The 18,722-nt window shown below is 39.9% G+C and overlaps 1 protein-coding gene across 2 annotated transcripts; it reads right to left on the reverse strand.

The window, feature by feature from the left end:
- Window positions 1-211: 211 nt before the first annotated feature.
- kitb (KIT proto-oncogene, receptor tyrosine kinase b) lies at window positions 212-15,824 on the reverse strand. 2 transcript variants are annotated; one of them, XM_034129481.1, is made up of 21 exons: window positions 15,579-15,824; window positions 13,333-13,608; window positions 12,957-13,241; window positions 11,081-11,220; window positions 10,329-10,497; window positions 9,458-9,647; window positions 9,263-9,378; window positions 9,062-9,176; window positions 8,078-8,268; window positions 6,885-6,991; window positions 6,122-6,248; window positions 5,887-6,003; window positions 5,310-5,420; window positions 4,625-4,766; window positions 4,301-4,368; window positions 4,120-4,211; window positions 3,308-3,430; window positions 2,957-3,068; window positions 2,574-2,673; window positions 1,974-2,079; window positions 212-1,709 (listed from the first exon to the last, which is right to left on the reverse strand). In XM_034129481.1, the coding sequence occupies exons 1-21, from the start codon at window positions 15,631-15,633 to the stop codon at window positions 1,566-1,568; spliced, it is 2,886 nt and encodes a 961-aa protein (XP_033985372.1). In that variant the 5' UTR covers window positions 15,634-15,824; the 3' UTR covers window positions 212-1,565. The 2 variants fall into 2 exon arrangements, with proteins under 2 accessions (XP_033985372.1, XP_033985373.1); XM_034129482.1 differs by having other exon boundaries at window positions 5,887-5,991; window positions 15,579-15,822.
- Between the last annotated feature and the right edge of the window lie 2,898 nt (window positions 15,825-18,722).

Below are 18,722 nucleotides of genomic sequence, written 5' to 3' on the forward strand. Positions count from 1 at the left end.
TTAGTGTTGTTAAGTGCCAACAAACAAATGTTGCATGATAACATGCTCAACTCCTGATGTAAATGATTGTGCTTGCTAAACATCAGCATGTTAGCAGGCTAATGTTAGCATGCTAAAGGTATCATTTAGCTCAGAGCATCACAATGCCCACAGCAGCCTTACAGAGCTGCTTACTCATGTATTACACAATCATGAAAATGATGAAGGACACTTTTTAAGTTTCTGCCATCACAAGTACTTTCTTTATTACAAGTAATCCAACTGTATCAAAACCAGCATACTGAAACTATCCTGGCTCTCGACAATAACAGTGTCACAATCAAATGCATTCAGTATTTCACAAAAAGAACCTAAAGGCACATCTCTATTATATTTACATTGCATACATATTTGACATAAATCAAGTCAAAAGAGCAAACAGTCATAAACGCCTGGCCACAGACTAAACTAAAGCTAACCCTATAATACATACAGCAATACACCAGTTAGTCACAGTATTCAAAGCTACAACGCACAGGTGGGAGTCAGTGTTTCTGTGACTTATGGTAACTTTATGTTGTTTTTTAGGAGTTATCGCTTGCATGCCACCTCACTATGGCTTATTTGTTATATTGTAAAAGAGGCTTCAGGTACTATAAGGCATCTTTTGTCTTTCAAGCCCCATTAAAACCAGTTTTAAGTAAGGCTTGCAGACAACAACTCAAGTTAATCTAGTGACTCTAACAGTAAATTAATAAGACTTTTAAGAGTTTGGGAAAATACACTATTTGCTTTCTTGCAGAGGGCTGGATTATAACAATTAAGTTTGCAGGTGGAGCCAGCAGCCATTTAGTGTAGCGCATTAAGACTGATGACATGAGGAAACTGCTAACCTTGCTCTTGTACATATACAAGAAGTAGACATGTGCATAAGCACAACTCTTAAGAAAAGAAAGAAAAAATTGAAATAAGGTTGCCAGCAGGTTCTCCTGGAAACCACTGCTCCCTACAAGAGTGCTGTATTTCTTTATATTACCCAAACTGACAAAAATATTCCTGTAAAAACGTAGAGACAAAATAAATTCCACCGATCACTTCACTAACTGTGCTTATCTTTTCCTCAGTCAAAGGTCTCTGTGTTCCCCAAAGCATTTAAATATGCAATCTAAGGCTGAATGTGAGCCAAACTCCTGCCGCTGCTGATGGGGATGTTGTTTGGATCTGGTGGCGGTTAACGCTGGAGTCTGCTTTATATAGACGTGCACCTGATATACCTACCGCAGAGATCAATACAGCAATGGGAGATTAGATAGAGGACAATACTGAGAGACCAGGGCAAGGTCATATATACAGTGTGTGTGTGTGGTGTGTGTTGTGTGTGCGTGGTGTGTGTTGTGTGTGCGTGTGTAATGCAGGAAGTCCAGTGTTTGACAGTTAGTTTGAGTGTGTTGTTATTAGTTTACATACAGAGTGCATTTGGCTCTTGTGAGGTGACAATGATCAGGGAGGTGGGGGGGGAGGGGGTTGTAAGTTTGATAGCAGTGTTTATATGCATACGTCAGTGTGTGTTTGTTTGTGTCTGTGTGTCAGACATAGTCCATGAAGACGTCAGCCGTGCTTTGCAGTAGAGGTTGGGTGGGAGCTGTGGTGCTGCAGACGGAGCTCAGCCGCCGCGTTGGCGCCCTCTCCTGCGCGGGATGACCTGGAGCGTTGCTCAGTCTCAGGTACACCTAAGAAACAACACACATTTCAGGCTTATGGCGGCTCTGATGATACTACTTTTTTACAACAACAAAAACATTTGGTTTAATGAGAAATGTCGAATGACGAAGGTCCATAAATAGCATAATTATGATCAATCTCAATCTTTCTCCTGGCTTTTAATTCAGGCTTTCTGTTTTTTTTTTTTTATCCTTAAACCAACATTGAGATTTCCCCTATGTTTTGAAGGATAAAAAATGACATGTCTGTGATTTATGGTTCCTTTTACTCACATTCCTGGTATTTTCTGACAGCAGCAGCTCAGTCCTCTCCACCAGTTTCCTGAAGGAAGGCCTCTTCAAAGGATCGTGGCTCCAACAAGACAACATCATGTCATACCTTCAGAGGTGAGGCTGACATTAGTTTCTACATACAAGAACTAAAATAATCCAGCAAAGCGAAAACAAAGATTTTACATTTTATGTTTCTATTCATACAATGGATAAATCATTGTGCGTTTATTATTGTCTGTGAAATGTTTTGAATCGATTAGCTGATTGTCAGAAATGAATTCGCAACTATTTTGACTTATAATTTCGTTAAGTCATTTTGAAGGCATGACGGTTTGGTTTCAGCTCCTCCAAATTGAGGATTAGCCACTTTTTTTTTATTTTGATGCCTATGTAAAATACATATATTTTTATTGTTGGACTGTTGATTGAACAAAACGATACATTTGATAATGTCACATTGCTCCTTTTTCAATGTTTTCTAGCATTTCAAAGGTAAACTATTCAATTGAAATAAATGATTGATCATTAGTTGATGCACTGTTTATAACACTCACTCTCACAGACACATGCTTTCTTGTTTCTGCAAACACACACACTTACATCTCAATGGGAGCAAACTCAGGCCTGCTCATCCTTTTTCCATCTTGAATCATCTTGTAAAATACTGAGCCCACCTGCATCCCAGGATACGGACTGTTACCTGTAAAACAAACAGTATGCACGCACTTTAAATAACATGGTTTCATTCACGCCTCAGATTTCCATGACAAGAAATAATAGATTCATACAATGGTACTGGTTTCTGGAGCAACATTGTTACACAGATAATATGATTTTGTGTGCTTCACCCGGTTAAGTGATGTTGCTGCTCGGGAGCATCATTAGAGCCTGTAATAGGGCCCCAGTCAGCTCGAATGGATGGTAATAACGGCCTAGACATTATGAAACAGATGCAACAGTGCAGCTCTAACTGGAAATGTTACCCAGAGAGAAGATTTCCCAGAGGAGGATGCCGTAGGACCACACGTCACTCTCATAGGTGTAGACGCAGTCGAAGAGGCTTTCAGGAGACATCCACTTCACCGGCAGACGAGCCTGCAGGAGGGAGCGCCATGATTACAAAAGCAGTATGTTTACCTGTCTTTCAATCCAAGAAACATTTAGCTTTTCTCTGGAATTGTTAATCTCTTTTGAACTTTTAGAGATCCCTTAAGAAAACATAAATTCAAGAGAAAGAAATTGCAGGAGAAAATAAGAAAGAAAGGAGTGAAGGAAAAAGGGTAGAAAGGAAGGGAGGCAGAAGAAGATTCAGAGATAAAAAGTGACAGACTCACATTGCCCCGGAGCACATAGCTGGCATCAGTCGTGATGTCTCGTGCCAACCCAAAGTCACAGATCTTAGCCACCCTGCCGTGAGTCAGCAAAATGTTTCTGGCTGCAAGATCCCTGTGGACACACTACACAAACAAACAAACACGTACACACACACAAACACGTACACACACACACACACACACACACACACACACACACACACACACACACACACACACACACACACACACACACACACACACACACACACACACACACACACACACACACACACACACACACACACACACACACACACACACACACACACACACACACACACACACACACACACACACACACACACAAATTAGTTTTAACATTGTAACAGGTTTCTGCGGTGAATGACTGACACACAGCACACATTTACTAATGAGTCGCGGCGAGTAAAACTTGTCACAAACCTCAGAAACACAAATGGCAAATTGACAATCTTTACGCAATTACAGTCTGCAAGAATAATGAACATACAGTGTCTAATTCAAATAAAGCAACACAATTATGATGAGAGAAGCTGAATCAGGAGAACAAGATTTTTTATACAGAATCTAAAGTACTTGAGTCGGAGCTTATTTACAGGAGTGACAAAGCTTTGTGTGTGGAGTACATGATGTAATGTAAATGCACCTTCAGATTGTGCATTATTGTAGCTGACAGCAGTGCACAAAGCAGGTTGGCCCTGAGCCAAAGTGATTTATAAACTAGCAGCAGCAGTTTTAAATCTCTTCTGTAACGACCCTGTAAATAAGCACATGGGCTGTAACAGCCTTACGTTCTTGGAAGTAATGTACTCCATTCCCTTGGCCACTTGGTAGGAAAAGCTGAGGAGATCTTCGGCATCCAGAGACAGCTCCTCGATATCCGCTAGATAAAGATCACACTGTCAAACTTCCACAGGCGCTAAGAGTGATATTTTATGTGTGATAAGAAATGTAGAGTGAGAGACTTCCTACCTGACTGGGAAGACCTTTCTTTCTCCGAGGGACGCATGGTCACATATTCTGTACCAATCACCTCTCCACTGCACACAAACACACACACACAAATATTACATGTTGACACAGAAACCATTAAGCATTTGCAATCACAATTTTAATACCAACACACACACACACACACACACACACACACACACACACACACACACACACACACACACACACACACACACACACACACACACACACACACACACACACACACACACACACACACACACACACACACACACACACACACACACACACACACACACACACACACACACACACACACACCTTGCTTTAGGCTCTGTTTGGTTCGAGACGTTGCGATAGTAACCATCACCAACTTGGGAGTTGAGGAAGGGCTCTCTTTTTCTGCGCAGGAAGTTAAGGAGGTCGCCATAGCAACAGTACTCTGTGATCACCAAAATCGGGCCTGGCAAAGATAAAAAAAGAAATCTCACTCGCTGATTTTAAAACCATAAGACATCACATAACAATGAACAAAGAACTTAAGCAAAGAGCCAACAATAAGTGTGTCATGTGACAGGTTTGAACAATGTGTGTGTGTTGAAAAGCATTTATCATTATGCTGGTGTTGAAACATATTGGGAAATACGTGTCAATGGGATTTTTCAAGTCCATGTGTTTACTTCCTTTTACGCACTTATGCATACTTGTGTGTGAATCCAGTCTTAATGCTGCATAATGATCAATGTTTAGGTCTAGACAGACCCTGATCCACTGCATCATAAACTTGTCAGTAAATATGCTGCACGTTTTCATATTGGAGTCAATGATACTGACTCTCCAATATATGAGGCCAATATTGTCTGGGAAAACAGCTAGTCAGCATATCAATCAAAAACAATACCATAAATCATACAATAAATATCTTATAATCATGTGAAAGCAAGAGGCTTTTAGCGTCCACACCCAACAAAAAACAGAACCAAATTAAGCCCAACATCTCTCTCACCTCCGACGGTGCAGGCCCCCAGCAGGTTCACAATGTTCACGTGGTTTCCAAGGTAACTGAGCACCTTCAGCTCTGACATCAGCGCCTCTTTCTCCGTAGCATGAGCGTTGGCTGCGATGACATCATCAGGACATTTATTACCTCTTACAGCGTCTCATGTGTTTCTACAACACGCATCGGCAAGCTGTGTCTGAAATGACTCCCTATTTATTACTTAGTGCTCTGTTGTTACTGTCCACCGATTTATTTGAGTGTCTGGGAAATATATAAAGTAATATCATTTATATTTATTATTCATATAAATGTAAACCATCTAGCAAATAATGAATTATAAATCTATTGGTCATCATGATATTCATAATGATGCTAGTATACTAAAACATTTTACAAATAAATCACTTCTGATGATTGTTATTAGTTAAAACATGGTCCTTAATACTGCATTATTCAACATTTATGACCACCCGCTCTAGAGTCTATTAAGGAGAGTTATCTTGTTAATAAAAAATGTGTAAGTGACAGATGACACTGACACACACACACACACACACACACACACGCACACGCACACACTTACGTTTCAGCATCTTAACAGCGACGGTTGTCACAGTATCTGCAGAGCAGAGTCCGTACGCTGTGGCCCTCACTACCTTTCCGAAAGCCCCAGAGCCCAGAGTTTTACCTGTGGGAACATCTACATTTTCCCTTATTCAGCAAGAAATTATAATTTTACACTCACATAATTTTGGACAGTGGAACTCAAACATCCAATTCAAGTATCAATAACAAGAAGTAATTCTAGGATATCATACCGAAGCGTAATTTCTGTCGAGGAAACTCCCATTTGGAGTCATATGGCAGCTGGGTGGGGTCAATATATATGTAGTTGTTGCCATGGATACTCTCAATGACCTTCCACTGGATTTGAAACTTTGGTTTCTGGTAAAGTTTGAAAAGAGAAAGTCATTATATTTAATGTTATATTACTCAATGCACTTCAGTTGTCAACTCAAGTCAGAACTGATGATCCCACTGTGAATTCATAACCTCGTTCTCAAGTAGTCTGACTCATCTGAGTGCGAAAAGAGCAGCATGCACATTAATGGCATCATCGCAGTGTCAAAAAAGCCTTTAACTTCAGCATGTCTGCACTCTCAATGGCTGATAGGATCATTTCAATTTCATTACAGCACATTCATATTGATTAAAAGGACACTCTTATCTGCTGAATACCGTTACCAAAAGCAGAAAAAAGTAGTCTGATTTAAGAAATCTTCTTCTATCCTTAAAATACAATACTCAAGATGGAGGAATGAGTCATTAATAAATGGGAGTTGGCCTTTTGCCAGAAACCAACAGCCAGTTATTTTTCTGTGTTGAAAACTGCATCTCAATGATGAACTTGATCTCACATTGAAGTTGGAGAATTTTAAACAGGGTGAAAACAAGGTTCTGATTGATGGCAATATATTTACTTCACATATGAGAGATTTATGACCCTCTCGCACTCAGATTAAATACTATTTCTTCATTGCAGTAATGGTATTGTAATGCATGATTTATGTTCTGTTTTACCTGCATGTATTTATAGAGCAGCACCACGAGAATGAGGCTGAGGAAGACGCCAGTGGCCACCATGCCGGTCAGAAGAGGAGTGAAGAGTTTATGGGGGACGATTCGTTCTGAGAGGAAACACACACCAGAGTAATTAGACAAAGGTATATGTTTTACTGCAAGTACAGGTTCAGTTTATACACAAACCAGTTAAAATACTAATACATACAAAAGGTGACATAATTCCTGATTCATCTCGTTCTTTACTTTAACATTCCTGGTTGAAATGTACTCTGTGGATGAGTGGGCTCTGGGGGGATATGAAGGGCCAGAAGGGGTCAATGTGAGAGTGTGGAGGAATGAATAAATTAAGAAATAGAGAAACGAGCAAAACGAGCGAAAGACAAAAGAGCAGCACACTTGAAAAAATAATAAGGGAAATTACTAGGTGAAATGGAGAAAATCTAATTTCTGTTTCTGTTAAATTGATTTAAGATTGTTGGTTTTTATTTATGACCAAATGCCTCAACATCAATATTTTCTTGAGAATAAAACCCTGCACTCCAATGAAAGGTATAAGAAAATTCATGATAAGGTAGGGTTGAACATTGGTGTTATCAACAAATATTTACACAATTAGATTTCTGATAAAATAATCAGCAGTAATTTCGCTTGAATAACAAAGTAACAGCACAACTAGAATATTCTTTATAAACTAGGAAAATACATTTATGTGTTAATTTAAATATATTATTATGTTTTATATCATAATATCATAGACTGTATAAATAAATGGATATGTTGCCCAACCTTAGGAATGGTTGTAAACATAGTGATTTAACTTTATGATATACTGTTGTGCCCTACTGAAAAATACAAATAATATTACATCATATACATTAGTTGAAGTACATATATAAGACATGATGGAGATACTGTATGTACATTGGGATCCCCTGATAGGAACTTGAGAATAGTGGCACAAACACTAATCAGATGTATATGTTTGACAGCTGCTGCAGCAGTGGTGTTTGTTTCTGTGACAAGGATTAGTGAGTCACACTTTATAATCCCAACCCGCACAGTCATAATACACTAATCCTGTTCAATCTGTATCCAGTAAAAACACAACTCTGCTGACCTAGGGGCAATGGGTATAGTTTATATATTCATAAATATATACATATATAGGTTTGTGTGTGTTTGTGTCGTACCACTGATGGAGAACAGTGTGTAGGCCTCCTCCCCCTCCTCCGTAGTAGCCACACACTCCAGGGTGTGATAGTGTGTGTGCTCCTTGCTCACGTTCAGACGGCTAACAACCTCGCTCCTGCCAAAGACAGACTCTGTCACCATGGCGACATCCAGGGACTCCCATTGGGTGGCATTGGGCAGGTGTGAGCACCTGTTCAGGGGTTGACACAATGATAAAGTAATTTCAACCTTGGTCATTCACAGCAACTGTACTTTTTATTACGTCTTATAATAAACCCTACTGTTAGCCTATACAATGTAAAATAACGAGTCAAGTGCCTGTTTTAACAGAGCTCTAAATGTCTTATATTGCTGATATTGTGATGACCATGAGTCGAAACCCTTTTTGGTTTGAATGCTAATGAGAGTATATAATGACATAAAGCAACTTCTTCAGCTCCCATGATCCTCTCTTTCTCTCAGAGGAACTGCCAGACCAAACAACAGAAGGTGTTGGAGATAATGGTGAGGAAAATGGTCTGAAGTCGCACTGCTGTTCGGTTACAGCTTTTAATATGAGAAGCATAAAAGCCAAGGAGTCCAAAGTTCTGAATTATATATGAATAGGTTAATTTAAATGCATTGACATAATGTTCTTCTTATATTATTGTTTATGACATTATTTACATGGAGAATGTAAAATGAGGTTATAACACCCAATGTGACGCAGTGATTCATCACTAACAATGCTTATTTTGAACCAATTCTGATTACATGATAACTTTGTACAACTCTTCTCATCTGTTTCTTCTTTGTACATTTACAAGATCACCCTTTTAACATCTCGTTGTGTAAAAGACAGTCGTATTACATTCAAGATATCAAAGGTTAACACCCAGCTCATGCTAAATCAATAGTGGTGTATAACTCATATTCCTATCTATTAAAAAAAGGTGACACAAACACTTTTTGGATGAAAGTAGTGCAATATATTTGAGGTATACCTCGTGTGGGGCAGCTCACAGAAGTACCAGCTGATTTTAGGGACTGGGTAACCAGAGGCCACGCAGCGCACCTGTCCATCAACAGGGCCTTCCTGGGCGATGATAATCGGCTTGCCTTGTAGAGAAAGACATGGGCAGATTGAAAGTAAAAATACACATATTTAACATAGAAACATGAGTGTTAAAGTGAAGGCCACTTACTGTTGACGTACACATGAAACGGATGATTTACAGATGCGTCCTCATGGCTCGCTGAGAACTTATAGATCCCACCCTCCGAGCCGAGGACCCTCACCAGTCTGAGCTCGCTGATGAGTCTGATAATACAAACATTACTTTCCAAATGTGTACATGCACAGGTAATTGCAGTGAAATACATATTTAAACTTGCTGTACCTGTATTTGCGGCGATGTATGGTAATGACGTGCTCTGTGGTGTTGAGGAGCCGCTTGCCGTTGTAAGACCAGGACAGGGAGCGCGGAGCGGGATAGGCACTGAGTTCGACTCTGAGGCTCAGGCTCTCCCCCTCTTTGACATCAGCCTGCACTGGAGCTGGGCTGCCTAACATGGTTATGAAGCCCTGATCTGAAGAGCATCAGAAAATTAGCTCACCTAAAACTGTGGTTAAGGCCTGGGATATTGAACATAGATATATTAGCTACGAATGAATACATAACAACTTTATAAATCCACAAAGACAATTTGATTTTAGGCATAAATAAGACAGACAGGAAACAGGCGGACAATTAAAAGTAAAATGCTGTAGCTAGATCCATGTTTTATTGTTATTTATTGAGGGACATTTCACTGAGAGCCAAACTCTTTTTTTCCCAGGTAGGCCCAGTATAATAAGATAATATTTTATTTGTGATTGCTCATGTAAATTAGACTTTATGAACAGAACAAATCCACGGAGTAAAACAAAACATTGTTTGAGGTCTGGCAAGTGTGTTGCTTACCTCCAGACATTCTCACTGGTTTATAACAATATCACACTTTGAACAATGATAGCTCTTTCCACCAGGGCTAAGTTGTCTACATATTAATTTATATACTTTGGAGAAAAAAAACATTTTATTCGGCTAATTTAAACTTAAGTATGTGTGCATAGCACGTCAGACTTGCTGCAAGACGTGCTATGCTAACCTTAAACTTTTAAAGTCCATGTCTAACCCTAACATTCTGGTAAATGTTTAAAAAATGGAGGGTTACCATCTAGACACAAACACCTTCCTCTGTTCGGGAGAATGTTTTGTAAAAACTCACCTTGGACATCCAGTTGCAGCGCGGTGGCACTGGTGCCTCTCTCGTTGTGGGCATGGCAGTGGTAAGTGCCCGAGTCGGATTTGCTGACATCCGTGATCAATAGTGTGGTGACACGTTCGACACCGTGGAAACCAGACAGGATGTGTGAGGATTGGAATTCCATGGGATGCTGCAAGGTGAGCATTTTAAACAGCTGACTTAACATTCACGAAAAACTATGGTTGATGCCGTGATTATAAAAATACTTCCGCTACAACCCAAACTCAATAACATTAGCAAAGTATTTAAAGAAATCATAAAACTCATACGTAAGTCTTCTCTGCACTCACTGGCATGTTTATTATGACTATTGCCAAAATAGTTGTATTCTTATAAAATACTGAGTGTAAGAAATATTACAATCTGTCATACAAAACCCAACATGTGTCAAATGTGAACTAATATTTGCATCACAAAACCTGCTAAATCCCTGAAATTATTAAGGATGTCCTCAATGGTAGCTACAGCCCTGATAAAAATGCAAATGTTTGGCTGTTTCTTGTATTGGTAAGGGTAAAGCAGGGGTCTCCTACATTGTTCAAGTCAAGGACTCCTTAGCAACAAATACAGAATATACCACTATATATATTGCAAAAAGACTTTTAAAAAAAAACAGTCCGCCAGATATAAACACACTAACTCTCACATCCTGGCAGTTAGTCACCCGGACATAGAGACTGAGGAGAAGCAGTCAATCTCTTCATCAATCTCACCGCTGTGGAGGGGAAATCCCACTTGACACTGAAGTCCGTGTTGACGTTAGAGGAACTACAGGTGATCTTGAACTCGTCTCCTTTTCTCAGGATAACAGGGTCTTTGTGAGACAGCGTGATCACCGGAGGCACCTCTGGCACTGGATCAAAAGATGCAAAACCAGAATTAGCATGAATCATATATAATTGATTAACATTCACTATTGGTTGCCAGTCTGAAATACATATCTTTACAAAAACTCCTGTTTGCTTAGTGTCAGGGAATGCATCGATCAGTGGACAAACACTCACTAAATACAATGCAAACAGTATAATATTTGCATAAGCGTACGCTTGTGTGCGTATAACCCGGATGATTAATCTCCAACATTATATGCCTACTGACTTCACTTTGATAGCTGTGTTTGACAAGAAGTGAGGTGGTTTTATTTACCCCAAACACAGCCTTCATGCACCGTTACAAAGCTTTGTTCAGTGTGGGAATGTAATCCCTCTGCTCCTCCCTTCTTTCACCTCACTCACCTCTCTCCTCTCAATACCTCTCTCCACCTCTCTCCATCAGTGAAAAGGACATTACGCCCCGGCCCCTCCCGTCTTGTTTATGTTTAGACATCTTTGCACTGCAGACGAGGCTAACAATGCTGATTCAGTGCAGGGATATATAGAAACATGATCCGCTTGCACTGACGTATAATGCTCTTATGGTTCATTTTCTATTTATATAGAAGATACGAGAAAAATGGTCTCTTGCCAAAACACATCTGCAATGTGGAAATTTGCTGTGTCTACCGTTAATCTTGGCCAGGATGCATTAAGATCTCTTATGAATATGTTAGCCATGTTGCTGGTCTGTCTAGCCACCACTTTGGTCCAGACTGAAATATCACAAGTCCTTTTGGATGAAGTACAATGACATTTTGGTGATCAATTAAATGTTCTAAATACTTTGGTTTATGACCAAACCCCATCAAAAATAAATGACATGTCCACTCTTTACTTTACTGCTAGTTAGCAATGAGCATGCTAACAGAAGTAAGATGGGGAACTTTATAAACATTGTACCTATTGACCATCATTAAATCCATATTCTATGTTTTTGTTTCATGCTTATGGATCAAAATCAGTACACCAAAGTCCTACTTTCCAATAAACCAGTTTCCTGTGTTTTAGTCCTCCATTGCGAAGATCAACAAGCCAACATCAGGTATATTTTTCCATTTCTTAACTAATATGATGATAGGTCTTTTGAAATCAGAATAAGAAAGTCCTCTTAATATTGTAAGCTGTTTTTCCTCACATGTCTCAGTCCAAGCTTTGTTAGAAAAAAGTAGCTGTATTATTCAAGGTTCTCTACCTTTATTTAGACTTTATTATTCCCCAAGGGTTAATTCATTTAAACAGCACAGTACGCATCAGAAAACAAACAAGCCAAAGCACACATTAACAACATTCATTGACGGGCAGTGACAACTTTAAGCTGTTTACTTCACTGTTTACTTTGACACAAGGATTGGGATTGCCATTTAGGGTTAGGAAGTCAGCTTCCAATAATTTAGCTTCACCTACTGACTACTGGCATTACTGTGAGGCTACAACAAGGTTAACTTAATGATCCATTATACAAGCTAGCATCTTTTACACTGACTTTATTAATCTGCTCTCACATTTGTATAAAGATGACAGGACCTTACTTCTTTCCTGTCAGCTGCACATACAGCATTCACACTATAACTCATTTAACCCTTTTAACCTTAATTATCACCCAAATCACAAATCTAGTAAAGCTATGCCACAAAGAGAACCACTAAAAACAGGTATAGATTTGTAACAAGTGACAAGAATATCACAAACAGCCTCCATCATATCTCTCACTTACCAAGTCGTACATCAACAGTGTATTGGATGGACGTCACTTTGGCTCCATCAAGCTGCCCCACACATACGAAGCAACCATCATATTCCTTTCTCACGTTGCTGATAATGACACCTCGCTGGTGGTTGCTGTGGTAGCTCATACCAGAGGGCAAAGGTCCTCCGTCGCACATCTCCAGAGCTAGGAGGGTGACTTCAGGGTCGGTCACAAGACAGGGGAGGGTGCAGTTTTCACCTTCTCGCACCAGGATGACGTTCACCATGGTGCGCTGGAAGGCATTCTGGGGGTCTGAGGAGATGAAAGGGAGATTTGGATTAATCAATGTTTTTAGAGGGATACACAATCACATGCCTCTCCCCCCTCAATCTCCAATACAGACCTTTCACATATACATAAACGGAGCTGTGTTCCAGTGTGCTGTTGTTTATGCACACATAACGACCCATGTGGTAGGCCTGCGCTGCTGACACCCTGACATAGGTCGTTCTGCCCTCCTCCACCTCTCCCTCCAGCCGGCGAGCACGCTCCCTCTGCCACCTCAACCTGGACGGGGCACCAGACATCGTGGCATTGTCATGGCAACTCAGCTCCAGCTTCCCCCTCTTGGGAACAACAATGTGAGGTCCACTAGGGGAGATGACTGGCTGGCACCACGCTGAAACAAACACATATATAATGGTTGACGTCTGCTGGAGTAAAGAGCCAACACAAAGGCAAATAAACTGCTGCTTTCAGCAACACTGATGTTGATGAAGGGCTAGCTATGGGAAGGGTAAAGTAAAGTACCAGACCTTTTAAAGTAAAAGTAGTAATACCACAGTGTATAAATACTTTCTTTTCAGTAAAAGTCCTGCATTCAAAATTCAACTTGTGTAAAATATACAAGTTTTAGCATCAACATGTAGGAAAAAGAAATACAAATAATCATTCTGCACAATGACCCATTACAAAACAATGTAAGTTATAATTGAATTATATTTAGTGATGCCTTCATGTGATCATTATACTATATACATTTCATAAAGGGACCAATACAGTTTTATCTTAACCTATAACAACAAATGATAACAAATCTTTAAGGATATTTTGTATTATTAATCTGAATCTGAAAATTCAAAGCACCTAAGTTATTAAATAAGTCAAACATACACAATTTGTTCAGAGTACAAGTATAAAGGAGCAGGAAATGGTAAAGTAAAGTTAAAATAGGCTACCTCAAAAAAGTACTTCGTATGTATGTATTTATTTAGTTACTCTCAGTTGTACCCAGAACCACGACAGATAGCTTTCATAACCCATGAGTTTTATATTATTTTATGTATTTATCCATTAATTATACCACCACAGTTTCTTAAAACCTAAGATGTTCACAGTGTGATGGTTAAATGGGATGTTATGATTGGCACAGTGCCCCTAAAGACAGAGCGCTATCAAACCACCATGGCTCAATTGAACAATCAATAATTATGACCTGTCTACCCGCTGAGTAATCATGCATTAAGAGCCCTATATCCACTCCCCTAATACGAGTAAACTGACCTAACATCTTATATTTACTTTAACCCCACCAGCCAACCCCCTTCAACTTTTTCTTCCCTTTTTTCCAGTATGTTTTTGCAGATTTCCACATGATAGGCGCCATTTCAGGATTTTCATGTGACTGTTGTGCCTTCAGGCCTGGCAGCAGGGGTTGATAAGGCAAGAAGCATGTGTGCAGAAAGACTTCCCTTTAAAATAACATCAATATCTGTGTTTTTGCAGGCTCTAAGTGCATGTTTTGTAGCTGTTATCTTAAGAGTGTGTGCCTCGCAGAGTTGGTCTTTGAGTAAGTATAAGGTTTCAAACAATCATGAGGCTGTGTGACTAAACACAAAGCTATCACCACAGCAGCTAGAGCGGTTCAAAGTCAAGGTGCTGCTGGGTGTGGTTTTTGTTAAAAGATGTGTTTCTGGCTATTCTTTGTTCATTGTGCCATGCCAAGGCGTACAACCTAATCCTTTTTATTTCGGTTTGATAAATAATTAATCGTCCTCAAACAAACACACGCACCTGTTGCCTGCTGGGAAAGGCATCTCCTACGTAGGCCTACCTCTCAAACGGTAGTATGCAAATGATATGATCTTGAGACATGAGCTGACAGGATGATCACCCTGAACCGTTAAACTACACTTGTGTTTGTTTTACATCAACCACCTTTCCAGAAACATTGAGGACACGGCACCAGATTCAGTATCAGGATCATGGAAGAGAAGCTGCGCAATACATGCAGACTTTTACTTCTGTCCACACCTGAATTAGTCCAATTAAGTGCGAAACGACCTTAAATAGTGACAAACAGGTGGAGAAATACACTTGAGTCCGAACAACACTTGAGTGATCTGAAAAGACAAAGACTAACACAAATGCTATATAGTTTGTAATTTTACGCATAAAGTAGCCTACGACTATTTTAAACTCTTCACTAAAGACATAGCCTTCTCTAACGTGCTTTGGAAGAGGAAAACGTGATTTATGAAACTAGTGTGAGGTGAAGAGATTAAACGAGGTCACTTTAAAGTTATACATCAAGAAAACACCAAGTCCCCATGAAGCAATATTTAAGCAAGATTTCAATGGTTTTCTTACCTGTTAGTGGCAGCAAAACAAAATGTGAGGCAAATAGAACCCAATGGCATCTCATGATTGGGCGGGTTTGAAGCCTTTTACTCTACTCCATGCGTTTCAAGTGCAGGAATAACCATCCTGGGCTTTAAAAAACAACAGATCACACGCACACTGAGCAGATCCCTCCACAGCACTGGACGCACTAACACAATAATGATCGTGTGTGCTGAGACTCCCCCCGCTGGATCTCACTGGAGCTTAAAGACACAGCGCCTCTCCTCCCTGCTCTGGATCCGTGCCACTCCTTTCTGTCCCGCATTGGCTGGACCCGGGCCAAGGTGATGAGTCGGTTATTACCGGAAAGAAAAAACACGCGCCTATATCCAAGACATCTAAACCGTTTTTTGCAGTCATTGCAAGAAAATGAATGGCAAGGAACTCCCCAGTAATGGAAAAAAGAGGCTGAAACACAAATTATTATTTTCAATAAGATGACTGTAAATGTTTATCTCGGACATTAGTATAATTCTGGTGACAGCCTTTCCTTGGGCTCCTGTCCTTATATGACAGTTCTCACTCGGCAGGAGTTCCCCTTTATATCCTCATTCATTTTCTGATGCACTTAACTGTCTCACGTTTCCCAGCTCTAATTGGTATGACTGTATTTTCCCAGATTTAATCAACTTCATAACCCACAATGGCCTTAATTTAAAAGTCATGATGTTGTGGTGTGGAAGCAAAACCAAACATTTCCAAGCCCACATACTAGGCTACCTAAAGCTCAATAATAATAAGGCCTACATGTTTTGGACAGTTTAATAGGCTTTTGCATGTAAAGATTCGAAATATGGCGAAGAAACATTAAAGAGAATGAGATTCATTCATTCTATTTCTAAGCAAAAATAACAAATTTCAGAGAAACACATTGCATTTATTATCAGAGCCTCCTGGTGGCTGAGAAACCATTTATTTCACTTAATGCCTCAGGACCAGAGCTGCCTTTAAGTGTGTGCTTGTGTGTTGCATGGGTTTGGTTAGGAGGAGATTATGTGTGTTTGTATCTATTGGTCTGTCTGTGTGTGTGTGTGTGTGTGTGTGTGTGTGTGTGTGTGTGTGTGTGTGTGTGTGTGTGTGTGTGTGTGTGTGTGTGTGTGTGTGTGTGTGTGTGTGTGTTTCCTGTTGCTCTAGGAAAAGAGAACACTGGGACTGTTGTGTTTTTTTTCTTATCCACATGATTAATCTCAAACCTCACAGCTTCGCCCCACTTCAATTACGCCTTTCTCAGCACATGATGGCAGGAGGAGGCCAAACAAACGAGAACAGAAGCAGAACTACATTTTAATTTAATTTTGCACTTAATTAGTTTGTTTTTGCAGTATAACTCTTCGGAAAATATGACATGTAATGGTTTCAGTTAGAATTTCACCAGAAAAAAGCTTTGGTGGTGATCAAACTCTCATAACAGACACCCATTCAGACCAAGCCTTTGGCCTTTTGAAAGGTTTGTCTTCCTGCTGTATGTGCAAAGAGCTGCTTTTTAATAAAGATAAGTGGAACCAAAGTCCAGTTGCATCCTGTCTTGGGTCATCGTCCTACTGTATAGCACCGTGTTTCCAGTGACATTTTGCTGAGTTAACAGATGTTTAGGGGCTGTTTAAAACTGGGTTCAACACAAGAGGGAGGCAAGGAGGGTCTTGATGGATGAACTTGGGGTGAGAGAGGGCAGTCGCATCCCAACCATGTGCTTGACAAAGACGTTTTTGCACACAGTGAGGCCTCAAAGCAGTTCTACACATTTGCACCACAAATAGTTTTTTAACCCAAAATTGGGAGACACATCTAATTTAAAGGACATGCGGTCTGAGAGCTTTAAGATATTGGTCTTTGCCTCAGTGAAATGAGCATTTGTAACTATATTTTGTTTAAGGGTGTTTTGACTTTGTGTGTCGGTATGAAGAATACAAAAAAATAATTAATTAATAGCTTAGCAAAGAGACTGGAAAGAGGAGGAAACAGCCATTAGCAAACCAAGAAACAGTTAGTTGTGCTATTTTACTTTTACGTTTGTGAGGGAATCAAACAAACAAATTATAACATTTTAATTGGTTAACTTTAGATGCAATGTATTCCACTAGGAAAGGCTAGCTATTTCCTTCTGAAAATGTGAATACATTTTTGCCAGATTAACTTCAACAACAGACTTTTTTCTGTTGAATAATCTGCTAGAACACAAAGGAAACCTGTACCTCAAGGTGTCATAGTACAAAACACCTGTTCAGCCCATAGTCCAGCTGCCCATAAGCTCAATGAGGATGTCACTGTGTTTGTTTGTGTGAGAGTGTGGTTATCATTCAGGATCATCCATATGTCTTCTCTGAGTTCACATGTCATTTGAGCAGTTTATGTGCCTTTCCCTATTTCATTATTCATCATTTAGGTGAGCGTCTATAGCAGATATGGGCTGACTCACTATGAGTTGGTGTGTGTGTGTGTGTATGGATCCACAGTGACTCACTCAGTGCTTTTAGACAGATGAGGACAGCGGTCTCATAGAGGGCGACGGAGGTTTTATACAAGAAAAATAGCCACTTAGATTAGATTACGTAATGAAAAACATTCTCTCTATTTCTCTCTCTCTCTCTCTTGTTCCCTTTCACCTTCCCCTTTCTTCCACTCGATCTCCTTTCTCCTTTTTAGGCTCCCCCCTCCCCCCATACACACACATCATAATTCAATAATCTACAAATGGATCTTCACACCCTCAGGCAGGCACGTAGGTGCACCTTCTATGGCTTTTTCCACTAAACGCACTCACACATTTAAACCCGAAGAATACCTCATCGTTTCTCCTTTCAATGATTGGCCAAAAGCTCATACAACCTTTTTTTCCCCTGATGCAATCCAACACTGTTCTCTGTCTGCTGACTGGACATTATAAACCTGATATCTGTGTCCATTTGTCTTCACTCGCCTTTAATACAGTCAATGCAGTGGAGGTGGGTTTTTTTACCCACTATGTGGTTGTTGAGTGTCCATCCATGGTTCAATTGTGGTGTTGCACATATCAATTATGACCCATTGAACATTCGGACTAAGAGGTGGGCAAAAAAAAATAAAGAGCATTTCCTCAGAGAAACAATGTAAACTTTACATTTCCATGGATAT

Source organism: Trematomus bernacchii, unplaced genomic scaffold (genome assembly GCF_902827165.1).
Source record: "Trematomus bernacchii unplaced genomic scaffold, fTreBer1.1, whole genome shotgun sequence".
NCBI classification, from domain to species: domain Eukaryota; kingdom Metazoa; phylum Chordata; class Actinopteri; order Perciformes; family Nototheniidae; genus Trematomus; species Trematomus bernacchii.